Source organism: Manis pentadactyla, chromosome 4 (assembly GCF_030020395.1).
Source record: "Manis pentadactyla isolate mManPen7 chromosome 4, mManPen7.hap1, whole genome shotgun sequence".
Taxonomy (NCBI): domain Eukaryota; kingdom Metazoa; phylum Chordata; class Mammalia; order Pholidota; family Manidae; genus Manis; species Manis pentadactyla.
In genome coordinates this window covers 111,786,731-111,807,784 of record NC_080022.1, presented here as the reverse complement: position 1 = coordinate 111,807,784, position 21,054 = coordinate 111,786,731, and the positions used below count along the sequence as shown (strand labels likewise).

Here is a 21,054-nt window from a genome sequence, read left to right as displayed (position 1 = left end):
TATAAATGTGTTCCTTTGTTTTTGTATTTCCTTTAATTTGCTTGTAAAACAAAAATTTTGTATTTCCTTTAATTTTGCTTGGCTACAAAAATCTTAAATTACTAGGGATAACAAAGGCTAAAACACATGTATCACCTTAGAGGTCAGGGGAAGTGAGAAGAAGCAGTGTTCTCAGAAGCTGTCCCAGCTTGTGACCAGTGAAGAATGTAAAAATTAAGAAGTGAATGGTACTGCTGATCTCTTATTCTTTTCCACCTAGATACTTTTCTTTCAATTAGTTTTGGGTTTTTTACTGGAGCTTCTCTAAAATGAATGTTTGGGAAGATCCAATAAACTACATACTTAAGTGTTAGCTATAAAAAATTTAATGAGCTCCTTTCCCTGGGTTCTTACATTTTGATGAGTGATTTTATTTTAACCAAAATCAAATTCAACTTGTTTCCTTTGGGTGGAAAGCAAGGTGAGATGAAGGGGAAAGTGTGAGGGAGCAAGTATGATAGGATTCTGGACCCTCTGCACCTTTTGGAATTAAACCAATTTTGTATGATTCCCTGTAGAAGATCTTTTGAGCAAAAAATTCTGAAGCTAAAAATATGTGAAAAATTTTAACCTTATGTTTCAGGCATCATTTGGCAGGAAGAAAGGTATGTTAGGTCAAGCGAATCATCCCAGATCCTCTCAAAGTCGTGGTACTGTAGGCATCTACCTACTTATGCGTAAAGATAGATGGGATTTGGTACATGCTCAGTGAGTACCGTTTCTTAATATATTTGAATATTTGAATAGCAATTACGCTCTGAGCTCAACCATTTGCAAATTTTTATCAAGGTTGGACCTCTTCCAGAGAACAATCACGTATTTGTTCTTCATTTCCATTGTCTAATAGATGAGGAAATTGTAATGGGAGAACTCTTTAGAACTACTGGCTGGTATGTTGGAAGTTGCCCACTTTGTATTACAGAAGTCATCCTTATTGACTTTCTATGACGGCCGTTGTGACTTTATATCTGTTTTAGGGTGCCTGTGGTGCTTGTTGGGCTTTCAGTGCTGTGGGAGCCCTGGAAGCACAGCTGAAGTTGAAAACAGGAAAGCTGGTGTCTCTGAGTGCACAGAACCTGGTGGATTGCGCAACTGAAAAATATGGAAATAAAGGATGCAATGGTGGCTTCATGACACAGGCTTTCCAATATATCATTGATAACAACGGCATTGATTCAGAAGCTTTCTATCCCTACAAAGCCATGGTGTGTCATAAACAACTTTTTGTGCTGCCTATGACCTTAGCTAACTGTTCTAAACTCACCATCAAGCCAATTGCTTGAGAAGCAACGTCATGTGTGAGAACTCCAATCAAGAATCCTTAAATGCTCAAGAGTTCCCATTCTTCTGCAGCTTTATCAGCCTTCTTAATTTAACAGTGGCACAATGGTTTTGAGCAAACAAGTAGAATTCATGCTTAAAAATGAATTTTCCAGCAAACCTTCCTTAAAACTCTTTCCGTGTATCTGTCTGCTATTTACACTTTCTTGTCCTACAGCCTCCTATGCTCAATCTTATTCTTAGCTCATCAACCACATCATTTGTCTACCTACTAAAAAGCTAAATAGTGCCCTCCTCTTCCTCCTCACAAGTTCATTATATATTTTGTTAAATGATATAAGTAATATATTCATATTACAGAAAATTTAGAAAAGATTAAAAATATCACTCAGAAATCTCCTGCCTTAAACACTATAATTCTGGTTTATTTCTGTCAAGATTTTTTCCTATTAAGCATTTAAAGAACATAGTTGTATACACAGCAAACATGACCTCCCCCTTTCCTCTTAATATACACTCTAAATGTTTTCCATATTATATAGTATTTAAAAACCATAATTTAAACTGCAGATTTTCTTGCATACATTATATCAACAAAAAAAATTTGAAGCTGCAGTACAGAGTTTATGATCTTTATGTAGTGTGCCCCTACAATTCAACTCAGAATCTGAAGAACATTATCCTGGCAACTTTTGCATGTATGAAGATGTTCACAATTAAAACAATAGAATAGTTCTGGATTTCCACTGCTGTTTGTGAAACATGGAATTGATAAGGTTTGGAAGCCTAGGGTGTGAGCTTTCTTTCTTTAAAAGGAGGAAGGATTCTTAGAGTAAATCACCTTGAAAAGAATAAATGAGGAAAGAAAACATATTTGAAATCCAGACTTATATTGGTAATTTTTAAAAGAAGTTGACATATACTTTTGATCTGATTTATACTATTTTTGCAGGATGAAAAGTGCAAGTATGACTCAAAAAATCGAGCTGCCACATGTTCTAAGTATACTGAACTCCCCTTTGGCAGTGAACATGCCTTGAAAGAAGCTGTGGCCAATAAAGGACCTGTGTCTGTTGCTATAGATGCGAGCCATTCTTCTTTCTTCCTCTACAGAAGTGGTAAAAACTCAGATATATTAGCCTCTTGTTATAGGAGAAAGAAATTATCCTTCCCCATCTCTCCACACCTGAATGTTTAGAGTAGGTTAAACAGAATCTTCTGTTTCATTCATTTATTTTATACCCAGTTCTAATTTGTAAAGTAATACTTACCAAAGTGTACTAACACTACACAGGTACATGTCAAGTACTATGATAAATTCTTTCTGTGCATTATCTCATTTAATCCTCTCAATAACCCTATTTTATAGTTGAAAAAACTATGTCTTTGCTGGTTGATTTGCCTAGTCACAACGTCAGAAAGTGGTTAACTGGGATTAGAAACCATGCTACTTGACTCCAGAACCTGTGCTTTTAACCACTATAGCCACTGTATACTGCAGGTGTAGCCAAGCAGTGTTCAAGACAGCACCCACCCTTAACTGGCTTTGTAAACCCCACACCATCCCCTTTCCAGGAGGCCTGGCTTCTCTTTCCGTGGGCTTCCCTGATTACAAGCTATCACTAATAAACTGCCTGCTTTCTTTAAAAAAAAGAGAGAGAGAGAGAGCACCCCCTAATGGTACAGTATTGTATTGGACAAAGTATAAGGCTATGATCTTTTTTTTAACTTTACCTAAGGGTCATTTAATCTAACAATGGATGAAAATGTATGGAACAAATAATTTAGGAATATACACAAAGAAATATAACTGACTATAAGCTAAAAATAATTAGAAAAAGGTGACACTTTATCAAAAAATTCTGAGGGAACTATAATTGAATTGATGCCAAACTTGGCAAGAAAACTGACAAACATAGTATCGATAGCAAAGAATTATGAACTCCAAATAGTTTAAACATTAGAGTGTAATGCATGGTCCTAAACTTTTAATTAACCTTGCCATACATCCACAACAATCTAATAAAAGTAATAGCATTTTCAAATGTCCTTCATTGTCACATACCATTCATTCTTTTTTTCCACCCATATTTTGTTTCTCAGGTGTCTACTATGATCCATCCTGTACTCAGACTGTGAATCATGGTGTACTAGTGGTTGGCTATGGTAACCTTAATGGGAAAGACTATTGGCTTGTGAAAAACAGGTACTGCATTGGACATTTTAATATATACTTAATTAAAATAAGAAATTTGATAGAGCATTAACAAATGCTTTCTTGTGATTATGTTGATCATGATATTGACAAAGATAAACATTTTTTTTCAAATTATTTTTAGTTATTTACATTTTGAGTATTTACATGGTTTCAAAATTTCAAAAAGTTTAAGAGGACATAATTTTTGTACTGAAGTACTGTTGATATAGAATTTTATATTGGTTTAAAATATAAAACAGAGTAGTTCAACAATTACAAATATTATTAAATCCTCACCCCCTCTAGCACAGTTACTATCTGTCAGCCTACGAAGATGTTACAGAAGCATTGGCTATATTCTTCATGCTGTACTACTGTCCCTATGACCAACTTATAATATGATTGAGAATTTTTGTGCCCCTTTATCACCCTCCCCCTCCCCATCCTTCCACCCAAATCCCTCCCCCATGTAACCAAGAGTCACTTCTCAGTGTCTATGAGTCCGCTATTGTTTTGTTCATTCTGTTTTGCTTTGTTTTTATATTCCACAAATAAGTGAAATCACATGGTACTTGTCTTTCTGCTCATGGTTTATTTTGCTTAGCATAATACCCTCTAGATGCATCCATGTTGTAACTGGTAGGATTTCTTTTTTTTATAAAGGCTGAATAATATTCCATTGTGTATATGTACCACATCTCCTTTATCCATTCATCTGTTGATGGACACTTAGGTGGCTTCCATATCTTGGCTATTGTAAATATTGCAAATAATGCAAATAATGTAAATAAACATAGGGGTGCATATATCTTTTTGAATCGGGGATTTTGTTTTCTTCAGGTAAATTCCTAGAAGTAGAATTACTGGGTCAAATGGTATTTGTATTTTTACGTTTTTGGGGAACCTCCATACTGCTTTCCACAGCAGCTGCACTAATTTACATAACCATCAACAGTGAAGGAGGGTTCCCATTTCTCCACATCCTCACCAACATTTGTTATTTCTTGTCTTTTAAATAGTGGCAATTCTAACTGGTGTGAGGTAATATCTCATTGTGGTTTTGGAGCATCTTTTCATGTGCCTGTTGACCATCTATATTCCTTCTTTGGAAAATGTCTGTTTGAGTCCTCTGCCCATTTTTTAATCAGTTTATTTTTTGGGGGGGTGTTGAAGCATATGAGTTCTTTATGTATTTCAGATGTTAACTCCTTATCAGATGAGTCATTTACAAATATATTCTCCCATACTACAGGTTGTCTTTTTGTTCTGCTGATGGTGTCCTTTGCTGTTCAGAAGCTTTTTAGTTTGATATAGTACCACTTGTTCATTTTTAATTTTGTTTCCCTGGCATGAGGAGATGTGTCCAGGAAAAAAAAATTACCCATACTTATGTTCGACAGTTTTGTACCTATGATTTTCTCCTATGTTTTATGGTTTCGTGGCTTACATTCAGGTCTTTATCCATTTCAAGTTTACTTTTGTGTATAAAATTAGGCACCAATCCAGTTTCATTCTCCTACATGTATTCTGCCTGGTTTTCCCAACATCAATTGTTGAAGAGGCTTTTTCCAATTGTATATTCCTGGCTCCTTTTTCATATATATATATGTATGTATTATTAATGTACAATTAGGTGAACATTATGGTTACTAGACTCCCCCTATTATCATGTCCCCACCACATTCCCCATTACAGTCACTGTCATCAGCATAGTAAGATGCTATAGAAACAATACTTGTCTTCTCTGTGTTATACTGCATTCCCCATGTCCCTCAAACCACTACATTGTGTGTGTTAATCATAATACCCATTTTTCTCCATTATCCCTCCCTTTCTACTCATTTTCCGAAGCCCCTTTCCCTTTGGTAACTGTTGGTCCATTCATGGGTTCTCTGAGTCTGCTGCTGTTTTGTTTCTTCAGTTTTTTCTTTGTCCTTATACTCCACAGATGAGTGAAATCATTTGGTACTTGTCTTTCTCTGCCTTACTTATTTCATTGAACATAATACCCTCTAGGTCCAGCCATGTTGTGGCAAATGGTACGATTTGCTTTCTTCTTATGGCTGAATAATATTCCATTCTGTATGTGTACCACATCTTCTTTATCCATTCATCTACTGATGGACACTTAGGTTGCTTCCATTTCTTGGCTACTGTAAATAGTGCTGAGATAAACATAGGGGTGCATATGTCTTTTTCAAACTGGGATGCTGCATTCTTAGGGTAAATTCCTAGGAGTGGAATTCCTGGGTCAAATGGTGTTTCTATTTTGAGTTTTTTGAGGAACCTCCATACTGCTTTCCACAATGGTTGAGCTTATTTACATTCCCACCAGGAGTGTAGGAGGGTTCCCCTTTCTCCACATCCTTGCCAACATTTGCTGTTGTTTGTCTTTTGGATGGTGGCCAACCTAACTGGTGTGAGGTGATGTTTCATTGTGGCTTTAATTTGCATTTCTCTGATGACTAGCGATGTGGAGCATCTTTTATGTGCCTGTTGGCTATTCGAATTTCTACTTTGGAGAAGTGTCTGTTCAGCTCCTCTGCCCATTTTTTTTAACATGTCTATTTTTTTTTGGTATCATTAATGCACAATTACATGAGGAACATTATGTTTACTAGACTCCCCCCATCAGCAAGTTCCCTCCACATGCCCCTTATCAGTCATTGTCTATCAGAGTAATGAGATGCTGTAGAATCACTCCTTGTCTTCTCTGTATAGTACAGCCCTCCCCGTGCCCACCACGCACATTATACATGCTAATCTTAATGCCCCCTTTCTTCCCCCCCTTATCCCTGCCTTCCCACCCATCCTCCCCAGTCCCTTTCCCTTTGTTAACTGTTAGGCCATTTGTGAGTTCTGTGAGTCTGCTGCTGTTTTGCTCCTTCAGGTTTTTCTTTGTTCTTATACTCCACAGATGAGTGAAATCATTTGATATTTGTCTTTCTCCACCTGGCTTGTTTCACTGAGCATAATACCCTTTGGCTCCATCCATCTTATTGCAAATGGTAGGATTTGTTTTCTTCTTATGGCTGAATAATATTCCATTGTGTATATGTACCACCTCTTCTTTATCTATTCATCTACTGATGGACACTTAGATTGCTTCCATTTCTTGGCTTTGTAAATATTAAAATATTTACAATAGTGCTGCAATAAACATAGGGGTACATATGTCTTTTTCAAACTGGGCTACTGTGTTCTTAGGGTAAATTCCTAGGAGTGGAATGCCTGGGTCAAATGCTACTTCTATTTTGAGTTTTCTGAGGAACCTCCATACTGCTTTCCACAATGGTTGAAATAATTTATGTTCCCACCAGCAGTGTAGGAGGGTTCCCCTTTCTCCACATCCTCGCCAACATTTGTTGTTGTTTGTCTTTTGGATGGCAGCAATTCTTACTGGTGTGAGGTGGTCCATCTCACTGTGGTTTAATTTGCATTTCCCTGATGACTAGCGATGTGAAGCATCTTTTCAGGTGTCTACTGGCCATCTGAATTTGTTCTTTGGAGAAGTTTCTGTTCAGATCATCTGCCCATTTTTTAATTGGATTATTTGCTTTTTATTTGTTGAGGTGTGTGAACTCTTTATATATTTTGGATGTCAAGCCTTTAACGGATCTGTCATTTATGAATATATTCTCCCATACTGTAGGATGCCTTATTGATCTATTTATGGTGTCCTTTGCTATACAGAAGATTTTCAGCTTGATATAGTCCCACTTATTCATTCTCACTTTTGTTTCCCTTGCCCGGGGAGATATGTTCATGAAGAAGTTGCTCTTGTTTATGTCTAAGAGAATTTTTGCCTATGTTTTTATCTAAGAGTTTTATAGTTTCATGACTTACATTCAGATATTTGATCCATTTTAAGTTTGCTTTTGTGTATGGGGTTAGAAAATGACCCAATTTCATTCTTTTACATGTAAGTGTCCAGTTTTGCCAACACCAGCTGTTGAAGAGGCTGTCATTTCCCCATTGTATGTCAATGGCTCCTTTATTGTATATTAATTGACCACATATGTTTGGGTTAAGATCTGGACTCTTTATTCTGTTCCACTGGTCTGTGGGTCTGTTCTTGTGCCAGTACCATATTGTCTTAATTACTGTGGCTTTGGAGTAGAGCTTGAAGTTGGGAAGTGAGATACCCACTGCTTTATTCCTCCTGCTCAGAATTGCTTTGGCTATTCATAGTCTTTTGTGGTTCCATATAAATTTTAGAACTATTTGTTCCAGTTCATTGAAGAATGCCGTTGGTATTTTGATAGGGATTGCATTGAATCTTTAGATTGCTTTAGGCAGGATGGCCACTTTGACAATATTGATTCTTCCTTGCCAAGAGCATGGGATGAATTTCCATTTATTTGTGTCCTCTTTAATTTCTCTTAAGAGTGTCTCATAGTTTTCAGGCTATAGGTCTTTCACTTCCTTGGTTAAGTTTATTCCTAGCTATTTTATTCTTTCTGATGCAATTCTGAATGGAATAGTTTTCCTAATTTCTCTTTCTGCTAGTTCATTGGTAGTGTAAAGGAGTGCAACATATTTCTGTGTATTTATTTTATATCCTGCAACTTTGCTGAATTTAGATATTAGTTCTAGTAGTTTTGGAGTGGAGTCTTTAGGGTTTTTTATGTACAATATCATGTCATCTGCAAATAGTGACACTTTGACTTCTTCTTTACCAGTCTGGATTCCTTATATTTCTTTGTTTTGTCTAATTGCCATGGCTAGGGCCTCCAGTACTATGTTGAATAACAGTGGGGAGAGTGGGCATCCCTGTCTTGTTCCCTATCTCAGAGGAAAAGCTTTCATATTTTTGCTGCTCAGTATGATGTTGGCTGTGGGTTTATCATATATGGCCTTTATTATGTTGAAGTACTTACCCTCTATAGCCATTTTGTAGAGAGTTTTTATCATGAATGGATGTTGAATTTTGTCTAATGATTTTCCAGCATCCATGGAGATGATCATGTGGGTTTTGTTCTTCTTTTTTTGATGTGGTGGATGATGTTGATGGATTTTCAAATATTGTACCATCCTTGCATATCTGAGATGAATCCCACTTGATCATGGTGTATGATCCTCTTGATGTATTTTTGAATTCAGTTTGCTAATATTTTGTTGGGTATTTTTGCATCTATGTTCATCAGGGATATTGGTCTGTAGTTTTCTTATTTGGTGGTGTCTTTCTCTGGTTTTGTTATTAGAGTGATGCTGGCTTCATAGAATGAGTTTGAAAGTATTCCCTCCTCTTCCGTTTCTTGGAAAACTTTAAGGAGAATGGGTATTATGTCTTCTCTATATGTCTGATAAAATTCAGTGGTGAATCAATCTGGTATAGGGGTTTTGTTCTTGGGTAGTTTTTTAAAATTACTGATTCAATTTCATTGCTGATAATTGGTCTGTTTAGATTTTCTGTCTCTTCCTTGGTCAGTCTTGGAAGGTTGTATTTTTCTAGGAAGTTGTCCATTTTGTCTAGGTTTTCCAGCTTGGTAGCATATAGATTTTCATAGTATTCTCTAATAATTCTTTGTATTTCTGTGGGATCTGTCATGATTTTTCCTTTCTCATTTCTCCTTCTGTTCATGTATGTAGATTCTCTTTTTCTCTTAATAAGTCTGGCTAGGGGCTTATCTATTTTCTCAAAGAAACTGCTCTTGGTTTCATTGATTTTTTCTATTGTTTTATTCATCTCAATTTTATTTATTTCTTCTCTGATCTTTATTATGTCTCTCCTTCTGCTGACTTTGGGGCTCCTTTGTTCTTCTTTTTCCAGTTTCAATAATTGTGACTTTAGACTATTCATTAGGGATTGTTCTTCCTTCTTTAAATAGGCCTGGAGTGCTATATACTTTTCTCTTAGAACTGCCTTCACTGCATCCCTCAGAAAGTGGGGCTTTGTGCTGTTGTCATTTGTCTCCATATATTGCTTGATCTCTATTTTAATTTGGTCATTAATCCATTGATTATTTAGGAGCAAGTTGTTAAGCCTCCATGTGTTTGTGAGCCTTTTTGGTTTCTTTGTACAATTTATTTCTAGTTTTATACCTTTGTGGTCTGAAAAGTTGGTTGGTAAAATATAAATCTTTTTAAATTTACTGAGGCTCTTTTTGTGGCCTAGTATGTGGTCTATTCTGGAAAATGTTCCATGTGCACTTGAGGAGGATGTGTATCCTTCTGCTTTTGGGTGTAGAGTTCTGTAGATGTCTGTCAGGTCCCTCTGTTCTAGTGTGCTGTTCAGTGCCTCTGTGTCCTTACTTATTTTCTGTCTGGTTGATCTGTCCTTTGGAGTGAGTGGTGTTTTGAATTCTCCTAAAATTAATGCATTGCATTCTATTTCCTCCTTTAATTCTGTTAGTATTTGTTTCACATATGTTGGTGCTCCTGTGTTGGGTGCATATATATTTATAATGGTTATATCCTCTTGTTGGCTGCCCCCTTTATCATTATGTAATTTCCTTCTTTATCTCTTGTTACTTTCTTTGTTTTGAAGTCTATTTTGTCTGATACTAGTACTGCAACACCTTATTTCTCCCTATTGTTTGAATGAAATGTCTTTTTCCATCCCTTGACTTTTAGTCTGTGTAAGTCTTTGGGTTTGAGGTGTGTTTCTTATAAGCAGCACATAGATGTGTCTTGTTTTTTTATCCATTCTTTTACTCTGTGTCTTTTGATTGGTGCATTCAGTCCATTTACATTTATGCTGATTATTGAAAGATATGTATATATTGCCATTGCAGGCTTTAGATTCATGGTTACCAAAGGTTCAAGGGCAGCTTCTTCACTATCTAACCATGTAACTTAACTCTCTTATTGAGCTATTATAAACACAATCTGATGATTCTTTATTTCTCTCCCTTCTTATTTCTCCTCCTCCATTCCTTATATGTTAGGTGTTTTAGTCTGTACTCTTTGTGTTTCCTTTGACTGTGAGTAGTTGATTTTATTTTTTGCGTTTAGTTAGTATTTGGTTGGTCTGCTTTCTTTGCTGTGATTTTATTTTCTCTGGTGACATCTATTTCACCTTAGGAGTGCTGCCATCTAGAGCAGTCCCTTTAAAATATCCTATAGAGGTGGTTTGTGGGAGGCAAATTCCCTAAACTTTTGCTTCTCTGGGAATTGTTTAATCCCTCCTTCTTATTTAAATGAAAGCCATGCTGAATACAGTATCCTTGGTTCTGTTTCATTGCATTAAATATATCATGCCATTCTCTTCTGGCCTTTAGGGTTTCTGTTGAGAAGTCTGATGATAGCCTGATGGGTTTTCCTTTGTAGGTGACCTTTTTTCTCTCTCTGGCTGCCTTTAATACTCTGTCCTTGTCCATGATCTTGGCCATTTTAATTATTATGTGTCTTGGTGTTGTCCTCCTTGGGTCCCTTGTTTTGGGAGTTCTGTGGGTTTCTATGGTCTGAGAGACTATTCCCTCCCCCAGTTTAGGGAAGTTTTCAGCAATTATTTCTTCAAAAACACTTTCTATTCCTTTTTTGTCTCTTCTTCTGATACCCCTATAATGTGAATATTGTTCCATTTGGATTGGTCACAGAGTTCTCTTAATATTCTTTCATTCCTAGAGATCCTTTTATCTCTCTCGGACTCATTTTCCCTGTATTCCTGTTCTCTGATTTCTACTCAATTAACAGTCTATTGCACCTCATCTGGTCTGCTCTTAAATCCTTCCAGAGATTGTTTTCTTTCTGTATTCTCCCTCCTGACTCGATCCCTTAGTTCCTGCATACTTCTCTGCAGGTCCATCAGCATGGTTATGACCTTTATTTTGAATTGTTTTTCAGGAAGAGTCGTTAAATCTATCCCATTAGGCCCTCTCTCTGGGGTTGTCTGGGTGATCTTTGACTGGACTAGATTCTTCTGCCTTCTCATGGAGATAGAAGAGGTTGCAGGCAGGTGGCACATGTATCAGCTGGGAGAACAAAGTTCCTTCCTGCTTGTTGTTCACCGTGACCTTCTCTGCTGCCTGTGCCAGTTACTTGCATACCTGGAGGTGGTCGCTGGTATCCCCTGAGCTTCCCTGGGCGGGGCTGCCTTCAGGCTAGCCTAGAGCCCTGAGTGGGGTCACAGCCACACCAGGCATGTTCTCCCATGAGAATAGCACCCCTTCATGCCTCCTGAGCCTTGCTCTGGCTTCCACTGCCTGCACCAGTTACCTGCGCACCAGGAGGCAGTGTCTGGGATCCCCTGAGCTCCTCTGGGCGGGGCCGCCTTCATCCTAGCCTAGAGCACTGTGTGAAGTCGCAGTCGTGCCAGGAGTGTTTTCCTGCAAGAACGGCGCCCCTTCATGGCTCCCAGGCCTTGCACCAGCTTCCGCTGCCCATCCTGGCTAGCTGTGTGCTGGGAGGAGACTCTGTATGGTTGCTGTGGGTGGGCTGTTCCTGTCTGCAGCACTGGCTGGGGGGACCAAATGGCAGGCTGATTTTCACCATAAGGGGTTTCAGGGCTGCTTTCCCCATCAAGGGGTTAGGGGGCCCAAAGTTTCTCAAAAATTCCCAGCCTGCTGGGCTGAGTGTGCTGGGACAGTTTTGTTCAGCTGTTGAGCCTTTGTCCCTTCAAGAATTTTAAAAAATCGCCCGCTTTTCTTTTGTCACAGGAAAGCCAGCTGTGGGGACCCACTTGCAGTCTCTCCATCTCGGATTTTACTTTTCTGTTTCTCTAATATCTAGCACACCATGGAATGTGTGTCTGTGCTCCTGGTGCAGATTACTAGAGCTGATTGATTAGCAGTCCTGTGCTTCCACTCCCTCCCTGCTCCGACTCCTCTCCTCCAGTTGGTGACCTGGGGTAGTGGGAGTGCTCGGGTCCTGCTGAGCTATGGCTCTGTATCTTACCCCCTTTGTGAGATGCTGAGTTCTCGCAGATGTGGATGTAGCCTAGATGTTGTACTGTATCTTCTGGTCTCTCTTTTAGGAATAGTTGTATTTGTTGTATTTTCAAGAGTACATACGGTTTTGGGAGGAGATTTCCACAACCCTGCTCATGCCACCATCCTGAACCCATCCTCTGCCCATTTTTTAATTGGCTTATTTGCTTACTGTTTGTTGAGGTGCATGAGCTCCTTCCAGAATTTGGATGTCAAGCCCTTATCAGATCTACATCATTAATGAATATATTCTTCCATAGTGTAGGATGTCTTTTTGTTCTACTGACAGTGTCCTTTCCTGTAGAGAAGTTTTTAGTTTGATATAGTCCCACTTGTTCATTTTTGCTTTTGTTTCCCTTACCCTGGGAGATATGTTCATGAAGAAGTTGTTCATGTTTATGTCCAAGAGATTTTTGCCTATGCTTTTTTCTAAGAGTTTTATGGTTTCATGACTTACATTCAGGTCTTTGACCCATTTTGAATTTACTTTTCTGTATGGGGTTAGACAATGATCAAGTTTCATTCTCTTACATGTAGCTGTCCAGTTGTGCCAACCTAGCTGTTGAAGAGGCTGTCATTTCCCCATTGTATATCCATGGCTCCTTCATAGTATATTAATTGACCTTATATGCTTGGGTTTATATCTGGGCTTTCTAGTCTGTTCCATTGGTCTATGGGCTGTTCTTGTGCCAGTACCAAATTGTCTTGATTCCTGTGGCTTTGTAGTAGAGCTTGAAGTCAGGGAGCATAATTCCCCCTGCTTTATTCTTCCTTCTCAGGATTGCTTTTGTTATTCAGGGTCTTTTGTGGTTCCATATGAATTATACAACTATTTGCTCTAGTTCATTGAAGAATGCTGTTGGTATGTTGATAGGGATTGCACTGAATCTGTAGATTGCTTTAGGCAGGATGGTCATTTTGACAATATTAATTCTTCCTATCCATGATCATGGGATAGGTTTCCATTTATTGCTTTCTTCTTTAAATTCTCTCATGAGTGTCTTGTAGTATTTAGAGTATAAGTCTTTCACTTCCTTGGTTAGGTTTATTCCTAGGTATTTTATTCTTGTTGATGCAATTGTGAATGCAGTTGTTTTCCTGGTTTCTCTTTCCTCTAGTTCATCATTAGTGTATACGAATGCAACAGGTTTCTGGGCATTAATTTTGTATCCCACAACTTTTACTAAATTCAGATATTATATATAGTAGTTTGGGACTGGATTCTTTAGGGGATTTTATGTAAAATATCATGTCATCTCAAAAAGGGAGAGTTAACCTTTTCCTTACCAATCTGGATGCCTTTTTTTTATGTTGTCTGATTGCTGTGGCTAGGACCTCCAGTACTATGTTGAATAACAGTGGGGAGAGTGGGCATCCCTGTCTTGTTCCAGATCTTAAAGGAAAAGCTTTCAGCTTCTCGATGTTAAGTATAATGGTTTGTCATATATGGCCTTTATTATGTTGAGGTACTTGCCCTCTATACCAATTTTGTTGAGAGTTTTTATCATGATGGATGTTGAAGATTGTTGAATGCTTTCTCAGCATCTATGGAGATGATCATATGGTTTTTGTTTCTCTTTTTATTGATGTAGTGGATGACGTTGATGGTTTTTTGAATGTTGTACCATCCTTGCATCCCTGGGATGAATCCAACTTCTTCATGATGGATGCTATTTTTGATGTGTTTTTGAATTCAGTTTGCTAATATTTTGTTGAGTATTTTTGCATCTATGTTCATCAGGGATTTTGGTCTGTAATTTTATTTTTTTGTGATGTCTTTGGTTTTGGTATTAGAGTGATGCTGACCTCGTAGAATGAGTTTGGGAGTATTCCCTCTTCTTCTACTCTTTGGAAAACTTTAAGGAGGATGGGTATTAAGTCTTCACTAAATGTTTGATAAAATTTAGCAGTGATGCCATCTGGTCCAAGGATTTTGTTCTTATGTAGTTTTTTAAATTACCAATTCAATTTCTTTGCTGGTAATTGTTCTATTCATATTTTCTGTTTCTTCCTGGCACAGCCTTGGAATGTTGTCTTTTTCTAGAAAGTTGTCCATTTCTTCTAGGTTATCCAGTTTGTTACCATATACTTTTTCATAGTATTCCTTCATAGTTGGTGTCTGTAGTGATTTTTCTTTCTCATCTCTGATTCTGTTATGTGTGTAGACTCTCATTCTTCTTGATAAGCCTGGCTAGGGGTTTACCACTTCTATTTATATTCCTGAAGAACCAGCTCCTTCTTTCATTGATTCTTTCTATTGCTTTATTTTTCTCAATTTTATTAATTTCAGCTTTAATCTTTATTATGTTCCTCCTTCTACTGACTTTGGGCCTCATTTCTTCTTCCTTTTCTACTTTCATTAATTGTGAGTTTAGACTGTTCATTTGGGATTGTTATTCTTTCCTGAGGTAGGCCTCTATTGCAATATATTTCCCTCTTAGCACAGCCTTTGCTGCATCCTACAATTTTGCAGTGCTGAATTATTGTTGTCATCTGTCTCCATATATTCCTTGATCTCTGTTTTTATTTGGTCATTGATCCATTGATTATTTAGGAGCATGTTATTAAACCTTCATGTGTTTGAGGGCTTTTTCATTTGCTTTGTGTAATTTATTTGTAGTTTCATACCTTTGTGATCTGAGAAGCTGGTTGGTACAATTTTAATCCTTTTTACTTTACTGAGGTTCTTTTTGTGGCCTAGTATATGATCTATTCTTGAAAATGTTCCATGTGCACTTGAGAAGAACGTGCATCCTGTTGCTTTTGGATGGAGTGTTTAGGTCCATCTGTTCTAATACATTGTTCAGTGCTTCTGTCTCTTTATTTTCTGTCTGGTGTGTTGAAGTCTCCCTCTTGTTGTTATACCCTCTTGTTGGATTGACCCCTTTATCATTATGTAATGTCCTTCTTTGTCTCTTGTTACTTTCTTTGTTTTGAAGTCTATTTTGTCTGATACAAGTACTCCAACTCCTGCTTTTTCTCCCTATTAGTTGCATGAAATATCTTTTTCCATCTCTTTACTTTCAGTCTGTGTATGTCTTTGGGTTTGAAGTGAGTCTCTTCTAGGCTGCATATAGATGGGTATTGTTTTTTTATCCATTCAGTGACTGTGTCTTTTGATTGGTGCATTCAGACCATTTACATTTAGGGTGTTTATCGGTAGGTATATACTTGTTGCCATTGCAGGCTTTAGATTGGTGGTTCCCAAAGGTTCAAGGGTAATTCCCTTACTATCTAACAGTCTAATTTAACTCACATTGTATGCTATTACAAACACAACCAGAATATTCTTTTTTTTCCTCCTTTTTCTTCCTCCTCCATTCTTTGTATGTTGTGAATCATATTCTGATCTCTTTATCTATCCCTTGGGTGACATCTATTTAGCCTTAGGAATACTTCCATCTTTAAGAGTCCCTCCAAAATGCACCGTAGAGGTGGTTTGTGGGATGTAAATTCTCTTAGCTTTTGCTTCCCTGAAAATTGTTTAATCCCTCCTTCAAATTTAAATGATAACCTTGCTGTGTAGAGTATTCTTGGTTCAAGGCTGTTCTGCTTCATTGCATTAAACATATCATGCCTCTCCCTGCTGGACTATAAAATTTCTGTTAAGAAATCTGATGATACCCTGTTGGGTTTTCCTTTGTATGTGATCTTTTTTCTTTCTAGCTGCTTTTGAAAGTCTGTCTTTATCCTTGACCTTTGTCATTTAATTATTATATGTCTTGATGTTGTCTTCCTTGGGTCCCTTGTTTTGGGAGATCTGTGCACCTCTATGGCTTGAGAGACTATCTCCTTCCCCAGATTGGGGAATTTTTCAGCAATTACCTCCTCAATGACACTTTCTATCCTTTTTTATCTCTTTTTCTTCTCATACTCCTATTATCTAAATATTGTTCCGTTTGGATTGGTCACACTGTCCTCTCAATATTCTTTCATTCTTAGAGATCCTTTTTTCTCTCTGTGCCTCAGCTTCTTTGTATTCCTCTTCTCTAATTTCTATTCCATTAACCATCTCTTCTACTACATCTAATCTGCTTTTAAACCCCTCAATTTTATTTTTTATTTCATATATGGAATTTCTTAATGATTGAAGCTCTGACTTAAATTTGTTCCTGATTTCTTGAGTATTTTTCTATACTTCCATAAGCATGTTTATGATATTTATTTTGAACTCTCTTTCAGGATGATTAGTGAGTTCAGTTTCATTTGGCCCTTTTTCCAGGGTTTGTGAGGTTTCAGTCTGGACCATGCTCTTTTGACATTTCATATTTCTGTATGGTGTCCTCTAGTTCCCAGAATCTCCAGTCTCTGGAGCTGCTCAGCCCCTAGAGTGAGGTTTGGGGATGTAGAAGAGTGGAGCTGGTGCCTGGAAGAAGGAAAGACCTGTTTCCTGATTCATGTTTGCGGTGCCTGTCTCCAATGTCAGAGCCAGTGGGCCAAGCACACAGGTGGAAGCCTCTGTGCTTTGTGGCTCTAGCTGTTCTAGGTGGGGCCTCCCTCTGGCTGGCCTGATGCCAACACAGTGACTGCCAGTTTATGAGCCAGTGCCTGCAGGCTAGGAGGAAGGCACAGCAGACTGAGTGTCACAGTTGGGGGGGAGCAGCCTAGGAGATGAGTAGGCAGTCAAGGGGATGGAGCACCTGAAGTTCCTCAAAGTTCCCAACCAGCTGGGCAGAGCACTCCCAGAGAACCTTGTCCACCTCTCCCTTCTCCCATGCAACAAGTTCCATGCAAACCCTGCCCCTTCAGCAGCCCTCTCGCTGCTAGGAAGACTCGCAGACTGCCTTCCCTCTGACACAGAGTGGTCAGATGTGGATCCCCTCCTCCACAAATGGCTGGAATCTCAGTCTCCCAAGCACTCGCCTGTCCGAACTCCCCAGCGTCCAGAGCACCACACAATATAGGTTTCTGCTCGCAAAGCAGACCTCCAGGGCTGGTGTTCAGCAGTCTCAGGCTTCCACCCCCTCCCTGCTCCGTTTCTCTTCCTCCCGCTGGTAATCTTGGGTGGGGGAATGGCCTGGGTCCCTCTGGATTAAGGCTTTTGTAGGTTACCCTGTTTCATGAGGTCTGCTCTGTTCGTGAGGTCTGTATGCAGTCTGTTTCAGTCTTCTTTCTTTTTGCTGTTTTAGGGTTAGTTGTATTAATTAACTATATTTTCATACTATTTGTGGTTTTGGGAGGAGTTCTCTGTCTCACCTTTCATGCCTGCATCTTGAATCCCCTCCCGCCAGGATGATCTTTTAAAGCACAAAGCAGATTATGTTACTCTCCTTACTTCAAACTTTACTTCAAACCTCATTAGAGGAGATTTTCCTTCACACTTGAAATAAAAGCCATGACTTATAAAAGCATGACATAATCTGACCTCAGCCTGTCTCTCCAACCACCTCTCTAACTACTTTCCCCTCTCTAACTCAGGTGTAGGTACACCAGCCTTTTCTCAGTACATTTTCTCAAGGTACACTTGCTATTTCTCAGACACATTAGCTGTTTTCTCAGATTTTTGCATCACTTGTGCCTTTGCAATATCAATTTTGGTCTTTGCTCAGATATTCCCTCAGAGCAGTGTTCCCTGACTATTTCATCTAAAATGTAGCCCTGACTCCCAACATTCTGTATCCCCTTACCCTGCCCTATTTTTCTTTATAATATTTATATCATATTATTTATTTGTGTATTGCATGTTTCCCATATATAGTTGACCCTTGAACAACATGGGTTTGAACTGCATGGGTCCACTTATATATGGATTTTTAAAATAAATATAATGGAAAATTGGGAGATTTGCAACAATTAAAATTTTTTTTCTTTTCTCTAGCTTACTTTATTGTAAGAATACCTCATATAATACATATCACACACAAAATATGTGTTAATTGACTGTTTATGGTACTAATAAGCCTTCCAGTCAACAGCAGACTATTAATAGTTTTGGGGGAGTCAAAATTTATTCATGGATTTTTGACTGCATGGGGGTCAATGCCCTGAACACCACATTGTTCTAGGATCAACTTTAAGGAATGTAGGCTTTAAAAAGACTTTGTCTATCTTGTTTAACTCCATAATTCTAGGATACTATAAGCACAGCCTAAAAATCTCAGGAATGCAATTTGTTACAAAGGAAATTGGCACTCATTTTATGGAAGAAATGTCTGAATTATGTGCAGAGAAAGAAGGGTGACCAACCAACTCACTATGTCAAAGACTAAAAGTTTTCCCGGGCCACAGAACTTTATTTTTAAAATCAGGACAGACCCAGGCAAACTGTTGTTCACCCTAGAAAAAGGCTATAGTTTAAAAAAAAAATGGATGGACTCTACTTGAGTTCAATCAGATGGACTTATACTTGGATAATAACAACAATAGCTATCTCTCCTCACTGAGCATTCACTGCATATGCACTATTGTGCAAGTACTTTAAATTCATTGATTTTTTTAAGGAGACCTATGAGACAGGCATTTTATCCCTATAATACAGAATAGGAAACCCCTGATACTGAGTTAAGAAACTCACATAAATTTGCAGTTTGAGTGAAAGGGACATAGAGTTAATAAAAATAACTTGATAAGGCTGAAAAAAATATTTGTAGCTGACCTTGTACAGTTCTGAAGGAAAGAATATTTAGCTTGAGATTTTAAATCAGTTGTACTCTTTAAGGGAGGGTTAGTAGTTAGTCAAAAATAGGTCTGGGATCTTCTAAAAAATTTGGGATAGTTGACCTTGGTCTACAAAGCTGGGAAAAGTAAATTGTCCAGATGTTGAATGGGATCTGGAACTCCTAGATTTCACTGAATTAATTCACACTATTACTCCAAGAGCCTCAATTCAATTCCCATTACCAGAACTAAGGTCCAAACTCAGTTTACCTAAATTTTTTTACCTACTTTTTAAGGCAGTGAAATAACTAAGTAGTAAGATACTATATAAGATCCTGGATGCTCTGGTCTGATTTTCATTTGTCATACTATCACACTTAAGGAATAATTTAAGGATAGGGATAGTATAAAAATTAAAGCAAGCTGTGGAATAAAACAATTGCAGATTTGAACCCTGGCTTCACAATTAACTATCTGTGTGACTTTGAGCAAGCCACTTTACCACACTGCCCATTTTCTCTTTAGTAAAAAGATGATAACACATATAAAGAGGCTGATGGCTAAATGAGACATATATGTTAAACTGTTTACTAAAGATTAAGTACTCAGTAAATCATGCCTATTAAAAAAATAATAATTTAGCCAGAATTTCTTATTACTGTTTTTGCTTATTGAACTAGATACTAAAGAAGCACTGCATCCACTGATAAGAGGTGACAGTGGACTTTGGGTTTTATCTAAAGGTAGTGAGGAGGCATTAAAGGATTTAAGCAGGGGAGGGGCAGGTAATGAAAGTAATAAAAAAAAAGGAGTCATTGAATTTAAGGAGTGACCAGAGAGAAGAATCAGGACACAGTAGTATCTGGGAGAAGTGTGGTGAGGGTAAACAACCCTGCTAAATGGTACAAGAGAGATAAAAATAAGATCTGAAAAGTGTCCAATTAATTGCTGATACAAAGAACATTAAGAACTATTAAAGCACAGCCATTTTAAATTATGGCTCTTGGCTTCTTGTAATAAATCAACACTTCTTAGCTTCTCCACTGCAGTCAAAAACACAATCTTCCTTTGATTCCTGAGCAAAAATTTGCAACTACTTCCCTTTGCCAGTGGAATTAAACTGTAAGTTCCACATCCTGTTATTCTAAGGTCTTCACAACATGGCCCTATGGGGTAAATGGCAGAATTTCTAGAATCTCCCTTCTAGCCTTAGTCCATTTACATGCCAATGGATGTTTCAGAGCCTCCTGTAGATCCAGGGCAAGGAGGAAGGAAAGGAAAGGATCATTCCCTCCTCCCCTCGGTTTCTGCTACATAGTTGGTCTTGCACTTGCCAGTCACCAAGGTCCCATGAAGTTCCTCCCAGAAGCAGTGGAAGGGAAGGAAAGCAAGCACTGTGGCCAGAGGGGATGGATGGTGGGGAGCCTGGCTAGGGATTCCAAGCAAGCTGTAAGAAATAAAAGCCTTTCTCCCAACATGCCCTTTCCCTTGACTTACTTCAGTTTTATTACATTCACTGGGGACTCACTTGGCCTGGGAAACTCCTTCTCCCCAGAGCTACAGGCCCCAAATCAACTTTATTACTGCTGTCCAAATATAAACACAGTAAGCATTTTCTCAATTTATGCTTTTATTTGTATCCTGGCTATAGCACTTAATGAACTCTGCCTCATATTATAATTATTTATGTACTTACAGTCTGTAAGTCTGAGGAAAGGATATCCCAGGGCAAAATACCTCTAAAAACCAAAATCAGTCAAAGGGAGATATAAAGTTTAAATCCTGTTTATTGCTTACAAACTGCAGTCAGGGCCGGCTCTCTCCCTTGCTCCAGAAGGAAGCAAGCCAGCCCCTCCTTTAAACTCTCAGGTTCAGAAACACCCTCCATAGCCCAGATAATTACCCACTGATATGGAGATGAACTCCTCTCCTCCCCTGAGGATACGCAAATGCACTAAAGCCATACTTCTCTCCACCCTTGAGCACCTGTTGATATGCAGATGTACTAAAGCCAAGCAAGATATTCTGGAAATATTACAATTTTACCCACACAGTGAAAATCTCAGAATC

The 21,054-nt window shown here is 38.2% G+C and overlaps 1 protein-coding gene across 4 annotated transcripts in view; it reads left to right on the top strand.

Moving 5' to 3' along the window:
- CTSS (cathepsin S) overlaps positions 1-21,054 on the top strand; it is a 50,999-nt gene that overhangs the window by 28,030 nt on the left and 1,915 nt on the right. For all 4 annotated transcript variants that reach the window (XM_036905236.2, XM_057500710.1, XM_057500709.1 and 1 more), the window contains 3 exons: positions 1,017-1,244; positions 2,273-2,438; positions 3,424-3,526. In XM_036905236.2, the coding sequence (XP_036761131.2) occupies positions 1,017-1,244; positions 2,273-2,438; positions 3,424-3,526 (497 nt within the window). The remainder of the gene's footprint in view (positions 1-1,016; positions 1,245-2,272; positions 2,439-3,423; positions 3,527-21,054) is intronic.